The following is a 12,273-nucleotide window of genomic DNA, read 5'->3' as shown; positions in this document are numbered from 1 at the left end:
GCTCTGCAATCATTGGGGTACAATGCTGTGGCGCTCTGCAATCATTGGGGGACAATGCTGTGGCGCTCTGCAATCATTGGGGGACAATGCTGTGGCGCTCTGCAGTGATTGGGGACAATGCTGTGGCGCTCTGCAGTGATTGGGGACAATGCTGTGGCGCTCTGCATTGAAAGGGGCTCGCACGCTGAACTCTGCATTGATGGGGGCACGGAAACAGTTGCATTGAAGGGGGCACGCACGCTGAACTCTGCACAGTGTTTATTGCATTGAAGGGGGCACAGCACAGTTGCATTGAAGGGGGCATGCACGCTGAACTCTGCATTGTGGGGGCACAGCACAGTGTTCATTGCATTGAAGGGGGCACAGCACAGTTGCATTGAAGGGGGCATGCATGCTGAACTCTGCATTGTTGGGGCACAGTACAGAGTTCATTGCATTGAAGGGGGCACAGTGTTTATTGCATTGAAGGGGGCACAGTGTTTATTGCATTGAAGGGGGCACAGCACAGTGTTTATTGCATTGAAGGGGGCACAGCACAGTGTTCATTGCATTGTGGGGGCACAGTACAGTGTTCATTGCATTGAAGGGGGCACAGCACAGTGTTTATTGCATTTAAGGGGGCACAGCACAGTGTTTATTGCATTGAAGGGGGCACAGCACAGTGTTTATTGCATTGAAGGGGGCATGCACACTGAACTCTGAATTGTTGGGGCACAGCACAGTGTTCATTGCATTGAAGGGGGCATAGCACAGTGTTCATTGCATTGAAGGGGGCGCAGAACAGTGTTTATTGCATTGAAGGGGGCACAGCACATTGTTTATTGCATTGAAGGGGGCACAGCACAGTGTTTATTGCATTGAAGGGGGCACAGCACAGTGTTTATTGCATTGAAGGGGGCACAGCACAGTGTTTATTGCATTGAAGGGGGCACAGCACAGTGTTTATTGCATTGAAGGGGGCATGCACGCTGAACTCTGCATTGTTGGGGCACAGCACAGTGTTCATTGCATGGAAGGGGGCATAGCACAGTGTTCATTGCATTGAAGGGGGCACAGAACAGTGTTTATTGCATTGAAGGGGGCACAGCACAGTGTTTATTGCATTGAAGGGGGCACAGCACATTGTTCATTGCATTGAAGGGGGCACAGCACAGTTGCATTGAAGGGGGCATGCACGCTGAACTCTGCATTGTGGGGGCACAGCACAGTGTTTATTTCATTGAAGGTGGCATAGCACAGTGTTCATTGCATTGAAGGGGGCATAGCACAGTGTTCATTGCATTGAAGGGGGCACAGCACAATGTTCATTGCATTGAAGGGGGCACGCACGCTGAACTCTGCATTGAAGGGGGCATGTACACTGGTCTCTGCATTGAAAGGGGGCATGTACGCTGGTCACTGCATTGAAAGGGGGCATATACCATCTCCTGTACCATGACCTGTGACATGCCTATACCATATCTGTGCCATGCCTATACCATCACCTGTGCCATGCCTGTACCATCACCTATGCCATGCCTATACCATCACCTGTGCCATGCCTGTACCATGACTTCAAAGTCACGCAATTTTTTACTGCGTTTTTTGACGCGAAGCAATACCTATTACATTTTTCTTTTTGCGCCCCCCCAAAAATTTTGAGCACCAGCCGCCACTGGTGGCCTGGCTGAGGACTGACCACCAGGTCCACCCTTGCCTCTAAACACCCTAGAAGCTGTGCCCCTTTCCGCAGCACGGCCACGTATGCCTTTCCTTGGTCTACCTGACATAGTTGTCACTGAGGCTTTATCAACTGTGCGATGTGAAAATCACCTGCAAGACGCACACTGCTATGCGACCCAAAGTTGTCGCTAAATAAAGCAGATGTGTGTGATGCAGAGTAGCAAAACCTTTTGCAGTGGACTTAACGCTTACAACAAGAACAGGCGTTAACTTGTCACTGAGGCTTTATCAACTGTGCGATGTGAAAAATCACCTGCAAGACGCACACTGCTATGCGATCCAAAGTTGTCACTAAATAAAGCAGATGTGTGTGACGCAGAGTAGCAAAGCCTTTTGCAGTGGACTTAACGCTTACAACAAGAACAGGCGTTAACTTGTCACTGAGGCTTTATAAACTGTGCGATGTGAAAATCACCTGCAAGACGCACACTGCTATGCGACCCAAAGTTGTCGCTAAATACAGCACATGTGTGTATCGCTGAAATGTATTTTGCACAATAACTGACTAGCAAGCACGTATACCCGCTGTAGATATATCAGCAGTGCAACGTGCTCACTAGACGGATCCCTGACACTTAAAACTATCCCTACAAAAACTAGGCCCTTTTGCCAATTACTGTATATTGTGTTTACAATCAATTAATTCATTTCCTTTTCTATACTTACCTGTGTCGTTACCCGTTATAGTCCCAATCTGGGGGATTCTGTCCATGTATATGCTTTTTACTAGCTAAAGGGAAACGATCCAGCACCTTTCCAAACCTATCCAACTCCCACACCCCCTTTCGTTATCTACAAAAACTAGATTATTGAATTTAACTATAGTGGTATATAGTACCCTAACTACCCTGCATATCCCTTTCCTCACACTAAAAGAACAGCTCCATACAGCAGAGGATAATTTCTAACTGACGCTGTCCCTTTAAATTATTATTATTTTTTGTTCTGTCACTGCTCATTGGGTGACACTGCTTGCAAGCGGAAGGGATTGTGGCCAGGGCTCGGTGCTGCAGCCAGTATTGCCCCACGTCTGCAAACAGCTGGTGGTGTCGCTGGTCCAGGTAGATCGATCACTTCTACCCCCTCCTGCTCCTCATCCTCCTCCATGCCCTCCTCTGCAGAATGGTCCTTTGAATATGATAAGGTATCACGTAAGCGTTCAGAGGGCTATTCTATGTCTCAGGCCAAATGGTATCACGCAGTGCTGCAGCTTGTGTGTCTAGGGGACAGGCAGCACACTGCCCCTGAGATTCTTGGGGCTCTGCAGACACAGGCCCAGAGGGGGTTGACACCACGCCAGCTGCAGCCAGGAATGGTGGTTTCCGATAATGGGTCAAACCTCCTGGCCGCCCTTCAGCAGGGAAAGTTGACCCATGTGCCATGCCTGGCGCATGTCCTGAATCTCGTGGTACAGCGGTTTTTGAATTCGTACCCGGGAATGCAGGATGTGCTAAGGATGGCAAGAAGGGTGTGCAGTCACTTCAGGCGGTCATACAGTGCCACTGCACGTTTGGCCGAAGTGCAGCGTGAGTTTCACCTGCCGGTATACCGCCTCGTCTGTGACATGCCCACCCGCTGGAACTCCACCTTGGCTATGCTGCAGTGCCTGTACACGCAGCAGAGGGCCCTCAATGAATATCTCTGCGAGTACGGCACCAGCACTGGCTCAGCGCATGGCAGTGGCTTTTGATTAAGGATGCATGCACTGTCCTCTCGCCATTTGAGAAGGCCACAAGGATGGTCAGCCGGGACAGCGCATGCATCAGTGACACCCTACCGGTACTCTTTTTGTTGGAGCACACTCTGCGTGGCATTATGGACAGGGCACTGGAGGCAGAGCAGCAGGAGGAAGAGGAGGACTTCCTTGCCTCTCAAGGCCCCCTTTATCCTGACCCCATTATGCCTAGCTCCCAGAGGCCCGAGCAGGATCCAGGGGTGGAAAAGGAGGAGGAGGACGATCCTTCGGGAACTTTTGCAGGCTTTGAGGAGGAGGAGGAAGACATGCGGCAATCTGCAAGGCCTAGTTTGACTCCCTCGGGACACTTTGGAGTAGTACGTGGCTGGGAGGAGGAGGAGCACGTTCAAGATCATGTCGTTTTGAGTGACCCTGAGGAGTCAGCTTCTCAGGCCTTTGCAAATTTGCGATGCATGGCAAACATCATGCTTCAGAGCCTGCAAAAGGACCCTAGAATCAAGGCCATTAAAGAGACTGACCACTATTGGTTGGCCACCCTACTTGACCACCGGGACAAGTCAAAAGTCTCTGAGCTTCTCCCATCCACCCAGAGAGTCCACAGGATCAAATCCCTTGAGGACAGTCTCAAGAAGATTCTGGTGAACACGTTCCCCAACTCCCGTAGGGTGCAGGGGCGGGGACAACCTACCATGGACTCTACTGTGGGTCACGAGAGGAGCGTTGGAGAAGGCGTGCGGTTGACGGATGCCTTTCGGTCTTTTTTTAGTCCTCACTGCCCAGGCATCTCAGCTGCCACATCGCATCGACAGCGTCTGCATCACATGGTGGACAATTACGTCAGGGCACAAAGTGACACAGGGGGCTTTTCATGTGATGAATCCGATCCACTGGCATACTGGGTCTTAAGATTAGACCACTGGCCAGAACTGGCCCAGTATGCCATGGAGTTGTTGGCCTGCCCTGCTTCCAGTGTCCTATCGGAACGGGCATTCAGCGCAGCAGGAGGATTCGTCACAGACCATCGAACGAGACTCTCCACTGACTCAGTCGACCGTTTGACATTCATTAAAATGAATCAGTCGTGGATATCAAGCTTTAATGCACCTGATGCAGACCTTGTAGACTAGTCTATCGTTGCAATGTGGCAGCTGAGCCTCAGTTTAAGCCTGGACCAGGGAGCCACCCTCCAACCCTCCTCTCGTTCTGTTTAGGTTCACAGAACCTCATTTTAGTTTCCACTAGAAAAGATTAATTTTTTTTTTTTGGCCTTCTGCAACACCAGCTCTTTGGGCTTACGGTGGGGAGGCTACGCCAACACCAAAAATACCATGTTTGCGCACCTGTTCCACAGGTGCACACCTTCAAAATTTTGACGCGTTCTTTAAAACCAGCTCTTTGGGCTTACGGTGGGGAGGCTCTGCCAACACCCAAAACACAATGTTTGCTCACCTGATCCACAGGTACACATCTTCTTAATTTTTTCGCCTACTTCAACACCAGCTCTTTGGGCTTACAGTGGTATGGCTCCGCCAACACCCAAACAACAATTTTTGCGCACCTGTTTGACAGATGCATATCATTGCAATTTTTTTCCTTACAAAGGCAATTATTGCCTTCATGACCAGCACTTTCATAGGGTTATGGTGTCAAGGCATCGTCGGCACCACCAAAGGCCCAATTTTTAGGCATCCTTTACTTCTATTCAAAGTCAAGAGACAACAGTATTCATCCAAAACATCTCTAATCTTGTTCACTGTGCACTACATTGTGGCCCCTACCCCTAACCCGAACCCTCAATGTATCCGTACATATATGTCTGTTTCTTGTGAGGATTCAAGTTAAAATGCACCAAACACCATTTTACATGAAATAAAGTGCATCTACATACATCTTTTGACTTCTTGAAAACATTTGGTAATAATAGCCCATTGTGAAAATACACCCGTTAATTATATCCACATTTAAAGAGACAGCACCTTTTTCCAAAAAAAACTCTAATCTTGTTCCCAGTGCACTGCATTATGTCCCCATCATACACATTGGCTGTGCAGTTGATTAGGAGCAAAAGAAAGGCGCGGTTAAGCAAAAAAGTCATTTCTGAAGGTTTGGCATGCTATAATTCTGGTTCTGGACAGAGCTGAAACTTCACAGGTACACCTTTTAGACCCCCCAGACACTAGATCCAAAGAAATCTCATTTTTTTTTTCAATAATTGGCTCTCTATCAAAAACGACAATTTTTAAGAACTTTTTTTTCCCTGATTCATAGTCCCTGGGGCATGACCCAGAACTCTAGGCACTTCTTAGGGGCATTTATTAGGTTTTAGGGCTTCAAAATGGTGTTTTTTGATTCTCGAAGTTCGGGTCCCATTGATTTCAATGGGGTCCGGGAATCCGAACTGAACTTTCGGGAAATTCTGGTGTTCTGGTCGAACCGAACTTTTCAAAAGTTCGATCATCCCTAATCTTTGGTTGGTTTTGTTTATTGTATTTTGGGGATGGGAGAAGGGAATGAGTGGGATATGAATGCCGACCAGCGCTTCCTGGAATTTAAAGATACTGCTTTGCTGAATTAGTGCTGGAACCTTGACTTTAACTTGTTTGTTAACTCAGAAGATCCAGGACTGTAGAACACTTGACTCCTGACACACGGCACAAGCAGTGACAAGGAGCTACCTCAGTCAGTGACAAGGAGCTACCTTCACTGACTGAGGTAGCTCCTTGTCACTGCTTGTGCCGCTGCCACTCCTAACTCTGTACACATTAGCTCTTCGGGGCCCAACCGCTGGCGCCCCCTCTAACACTTCAGGGTCCTCTGATTAGGTACCCCCTCTAACACTTCAGGGTCCTCTGACAAGGCACCCCCTTTACAGCTAGCTGACTCCTGGGTACTTGGAACCTTCTCTGGAGTGGTCCCCTCTACACTTGGCAGACCCCTAGGGGCAGTTCACACTACTCACGACCTTGGCAGGCTTTCCTGGAACTGAACCCCTCTTCCTCCACTGGTCCTCGGTACACCGGATCCCCTCTGCAGCTCAACTCAGCATTCTCTGGATTCCCAGGCAGCCACCCGGAACACCCGATTTTTCTGACAGGAGGAGAGACAGCCGTACTCTCCCTCCTGGAACTCTGCTTCCTGCCAAAGACGCTGTGTCATGCGTTCCCCTCAAACATATACGCACTCCCAGAATCCTCTGTGGCAGAATCTGCCTTCTGGGGTAGATACAGGCCTGAATGTGTCTCTAATTGGATTTCCTCCACTGCCCAATGGAAATCCTCTCATGGAGACAGTGGGGAGACTCCCCTCTCAGCAGACACACCTGGGAGACATAAACGCCCAGCTGAAATTATGGCCCTGCTTTTAAGCAGCCAAGGCCCACTATACTTTTACCTAGCACCTGCCCTGTAGGGTGCTACAGTTGTATTCGTGGACACAGAGGGGCCTCTCAACAACACCAGTCGCTGTTGCAATTTGGACTGTCGTATCTGTGTGAATGGAGGACAGAAAGAAAACATTATGTGTGTCCCTCCACTTCACTGCAAGCAATTTATCAGACTTCAAGCAGGCTCTCTCTACCATCTAAGTCGGGAATCTACAAGCTGTTGGGGGAAGCTCCGCCGATTGAGTCGCACGGTGCCCCATGCGCCAATTCCAAAATCAAAAAGGTGTGTAAAAAGTGGCACGCTTGTATAGAAGTTGTCCATGTATAAATGGTACCCCTTTCTAAATAAGAAAGACACCAAGTCCCAAACAATCTTGCCACTGTTTCCCATGTAGTCTGGGCAGTTGGGGGGCTCCACATTGCTATCTTTTCCCTCGTAAATCCGGAAACTACATGTATAGCCTGTTGCCCTGTCACAGAGTTTATACATCTTGACCCCATATCTGGCACGCTTGCTGGGGAGAAACTGTTTGAAAGCAAGGTGGCCAGATAATGTAATCAGGGACTCATCAACGCAGACAGCTTGTTGGGGCTATATACAGGGCTGGAAACTTCTGGTTGAAGTGGTTTACGAGGGGCCAATTTTGTGGAGCCAGTCATATCCAGAGTCACCCCAAGGACGACAGAGTTCATGTCACTGAAGTGCATGAACTGCAAGATTTGCTCATATCTAGTCCTGGCCATGACAGCAGAGTACACGGGCATATTGTGAATTGGGTCAGTGGACCAATATGATCGCAACTGACACTTTTTAGTAATGCCCATGAGGAGGAATAGGCCAAGAAAAGTTTTAAATTTGGAAACCCTGATACGTTTCCATGCAAATTCTCTGGCAAGGGTCAAATTTGGATTTGCAAAAATGACTTGATTGGCATATAAATTGCTTTGGTCCACAATAGATCTGTAAAGATCTTCCGTAAAAAACAGCTCATAAAAAATCAAAGGAAGTAAAATTGGCTGTTTTCACCTGAATTCTGGGTTGGCCAGTGAATGGGGGACGTATGAGCACTGCAGAAGTGGTGGACTCCCAATCAGGATTTGCAAGTGCATCAGGAAGGACACTTTGGGCTCTATGGGCCTGTCTTTGAATTATTGGTGGCTGCAGGACACTACTTGTGCTAGCCACCGCACCAGCTTGAACTGAACTTATGGAACCATAGTCACCAAGTGTTACTGCAGTGCTAGTTTGACTATGACCAGGATGTACTAGGCCGCTGGTGCTTGCCAGTTCACCAGAAGGTTGAGCAGTAATAGTACCGACACTCTGCTGCATACGAGAACCCTGCGGCTGTTGCACCTCAGCAACAGAAGAACGGGGTCGGGTACGCCTGACCTTAGCATGGACCACTATTCTGTCGTCAGAGCTGCTGTCTACAGGTTTGAATACTGAGCCTTATTCTGACAGTGAGGCATCCCCATCCCTCTCATCTGTCATGCTCAGCATTGTGTAGGCCTCTTCACTAGTGTAACTCTGTTTGGACATTTTGGCCAATAAATGTATAGGTACCTAGTGTGACTGGTTGTCAAGGACTGTTTGAACCATTACCAAAAAATGTAACTGCTAGTGCTAGTGGAGATTAGGCTGACTCTGCTAACGCCACGGTTTAGTGTGCTGTGTATTGGAAGTGACAGTAATCTGCTGATTCTGCACTTCTTGGGGGGGCTAAACGCAGGTGCTGGCAGGTGTTGGGGCTGATCTTGCTAACGCTGCATTTTGGGAACACTATACTAAACTATTGAGGACACTAGTATAGTTCTGATCTAATAAAAGTTATTGATCCGTTCAGACACTATACTAGTAATGTAAGTGTTTACTGTGTGTGTGTGTGTGTATGTGTCACTGGCAATAAAACTGCTAAAATATTTTACTATATATGTGGCGGGCAATCAGACACTGTCTTGAATTGACGGTAACTAACTAATGTCACCTGTGACACTAATACAGTGATCAGAAAAAAGATCTGTACACTATAATAGTGACACTGTGACAGGGAAATGAAGGGGTTAACTTGGGGTGATCGGGGGGTTAAATCTTTATTAGGGGATATATGGCGGGTACCCTAAACCTATCTGGGACTGCTTCTAACTACCACTAACTGCCTCTCAAACTAATTGAAGTCACAAGTGACACTACAGTGATCAGTAAATTGTCTGTATACTGTATATAGTGTACACTGTGACAGGGTGTGAAAGGGTTAATGGGGGGGGGGGGGTGCTCAGGGGGTTAAATCTTTTTTGGTGGATATATGGTGGGGACCTTAAACCTATTTGGGACTACCACTAACTGCCTCTCACACTATCTGAAGTCACAATTGACACTAATAAAGTGATCAGTATATTTTATCTGTACTGTATATAGTGTGCACTGTGACAGGGAGTGAAATGGTTAATTAGGGGGTGATCAGGGGGTTAAATGTGTGTCTATGTGTACTGGTGTCAGTGTGCTGCTTCTGTACTCCCAGTTGATGTTATCTCCTCTCATGCTGGAACCGAAAAGGACTCCAGGAGAGGAGATTACATCCTATCCTGTGCCTGTATTCACATTTCACAGGCACAGGACCTTTTGCCATTGTAGCAAACAGAAAAAAGCCGTTTAGGTGCTGGTCGGATCCGCCATCCAATAGTCAGGTATTCAAAGAGAAAATTTGACCGCACTCAGGAGTAGATGAACTGGAAGTGTTTATTCCCATAAACCTAAATACACAGGTGCATCACACAGACATGGGACAGGTTGACGCGTTTCACAATTCTACTGATCGCTTACTCTTAACTATAATGAGTAATCGATCAGTAGAATCGTGAAACGTGTCAACCTGTCCCATGTCTGTGTGATGCACCTGTGTATTTAGGTTTATGGGAATAAACACTTCCAGTTCATCTACTCCTGAGTGCGGTCAAATTTTCTCTTTGAATACCTTCTGCCATTGGTCAGAACTGATCAACAGGTCCAGGCCAAAAATCATTGGCCTGGACCTGATGACTGATCAGTTCTGAACCAAATCAAAACATCTCGGCAGGCGGTCGGCAACTTATTAAACAGCAAAATCCATAGTTTGATGTCATCAGATGATGATGCAATACAAAATATTGACTGAATTTATGGTACTTACATTTTTTGTTAAATGTTTTAAGTTTAACCATGTTTTGTGAAATGTTTATCTAACAGGAGCAGCTATAAACATTGGCTGTATTATCGGCTTCTTGATATGGAAACCAACAACTGGCAACTTTGCAGTATTTTTTGTGATGTCTGGTCTATGGGGGATTGCAGATGCAGTGTGGCAAACGCTACTAAGCTGTAAGTAAAAAATACTGTATGTTTAATAAAACTGGAAAGTACTGGTTTGCATACCCTTCGCTGCATAAAAGAAGTTGATCGCAAAGGGGCCAGATGAGATAAAATCATGAGATAGACATCTGAGAGCTTTGAGATTACTACATAAAAAAAAAAATAAGCACAACATAAAAAATATATTACAAAGTTCATAAAAGTCCATATGGAAAAAGCTCCTACAGATGAAAATAAGCTAGTGATGACTGAGGATAAAAACCTGTCATTCAGGTGCTAGCAGTGTTCAATCACATGGCACTCGTGGCTGCTCACCTCATACATATGACCCCTGAGTCAATAATAGAGATAATAGAGATAATGGCACCACAAAAATAGAGATAATGGCACCAATTAATCCTGGACAGGTGGTACTCCGAAAAATATGATGCACCAAAATCATCATATGAAATCAAAACCATATTACCAAATCAAAACCAACACAACACAGAAAAGTGCTCTCTGCTTATAATTTATTCTGCTAAAAAGAAGTTAAAAACACTCACAAAGGTGGCACCTTTCCTTAAGGTCATGCCAAAACATTCAGTATTATCCAAATCCACGAACAGTCGAATAATAACAAAACAAATAGCTGGTGGTGACATCTATGGCATAGCTCCTCCTCCCATATGCGTTACATTCTGGGCAAGATTTAGTCTGCGGGAACAGTTACTCAGTAACCCTTCACATATGCAGAGGCTGCTGTTATGGAAACCAAAAGCCGCCAGTGTCTATGCCAGCTAGGAGGCAGTATAGAGGTATCCCAATGTAACTAGCAGCAAGAGAACAAAGAACACTTATAAATGGAAAAAATTAACCAGTCTCATAAGACTATCTCCTGCTCATCTCATAAGACTATCTCAAGACTCATATCTCATATCTCATAAGACTATCTCAATTCACAAAACAAAGCTAGAAGTGGCCAAAGGTGAGAATAAAAATTATGCTTTTACCCAACTCTTAAATGGACCGAAAAAAAACACAAGAAACCCCAAATAGAAAAATTACACTTAATCAACCGGGAACACCAAGTGTACTAAATATAAAAATCAACCCACAGCTAACTTATTACAAAAGTTAAAAATACACATACATAAAACTGAATTCATACATAAACTAATGATTAGAAATGAAACAATTTAAATCAAACTTCACATTAAGGGCCGGTTCACACTCTTGCGAGTGCGGCGATCGCATGTAATATCGGAGCGCACTGCTCCTTCATTACATGCGATCGGATGTGCAGTGCGAATTCAGCCATACACTTTGTATGGCTGAAATCCGCACTGCACCCGCACTAAAGATGCACAGGACCCTTTTTTCCAGCCGCATCAGGATCGGATCGCACAGTGGTTCACACTTGTGCGATCCGATCCTGTGCGAACTGTCAGATCGCACTGCGATATGCGATCAAACTGGGGGTGTCATTAACATTTCATTGACACCCCCTGCGTATCGCATATGGCAGTGTGAACTGCCAGATGTGAGTTTGCGATGCGGGAACAGGCTGCGAATTCGCAGCCTTCCCGCATCGCACAAGTGTGAACCGGGACTTAAACCCCTAGGGGATAGTAACTTAGTATTTTATATCCAAAAGGATTCCCTATGACTTAATTGTTTAATAAAATGACCCCCTATCAGTGTTAATTTTTTTCTATACCCCAAAATGTTAAGCCCTAAGGATCCCTATTGTGACATATCCTGAAATGTTTGGGAACGCTATGATTTACTAAAGGCAAATAGACTGTGTAGTTTGCAAAGTGCAGTTTGCACTCAGAAAGAGCAGTCGTTCCAGAGCAATGAGCAAAAGCTTTGTTGACTTCCATCATCCAATCCTTTGCAAGCAAAAATGCAGTTTTTTTTACTTTCATTGCAAGTGATTGGGTATTCTTCGCAAAGTGAAGATTTAACTCATTTATTGCTCTCGAGCAACTTCACTTTGCAAAGTGCACACAGTCTGTTTGCCCTTAGTAAACCAACCCCTATGTGTCTTTTCTCACTCCCCTTTTTTATTGTTAACATGCTCCAATCTAATATGTAGGGTCCTAGATATTCTCCCTACATACTGGAGACCATATTCACACT

The 12,273-nt window shown here is 46.1% G+C and overlaps 1 protein-coding gene across 1 annotated transcript in view; it reads left to right on the top strand.

The window, feature by feature from the left end:
- The window catches only part of LOC309550856 (protein unc-93 homolog A-like), a gene marked incomplete at both ends in the record, with an annotated part of 436,926 nt that overhangs the window by 397,804 nt on the left and 26,849 nt on the right, over positions 1–12,273 (top strand). Inside the window, one exon of the mRNA XM_082251218.1 lies at positions 10,027–10,158. Within this exon, the coding sequence (XP_082107344.1) occupies positions 10,027–10,158 (132 nt within the window). The remainder of the gene's footprint in view (positions 1–10,026; positions 10,159–12,273) is intronic.

The sequence above is a fragment of the Pelophylax lessonae genome (genome assembly GCF_965119305.1).
Source record: "Pelophylax lessonae genome assembly, chromosome: 3".
Taxonomy (NCBI): domain Eukaryota; kingdom Metazoa; phylum Chordata; class Amphibia; order Anura; family Ranidae; genus Pelophylax; species Pelophylax lessonae.
The sequence above is the reverse complement of the archived record's forward strand: the minus strand, read 5'-3'. Positions and strand labels throughout refer to the sequence as shown.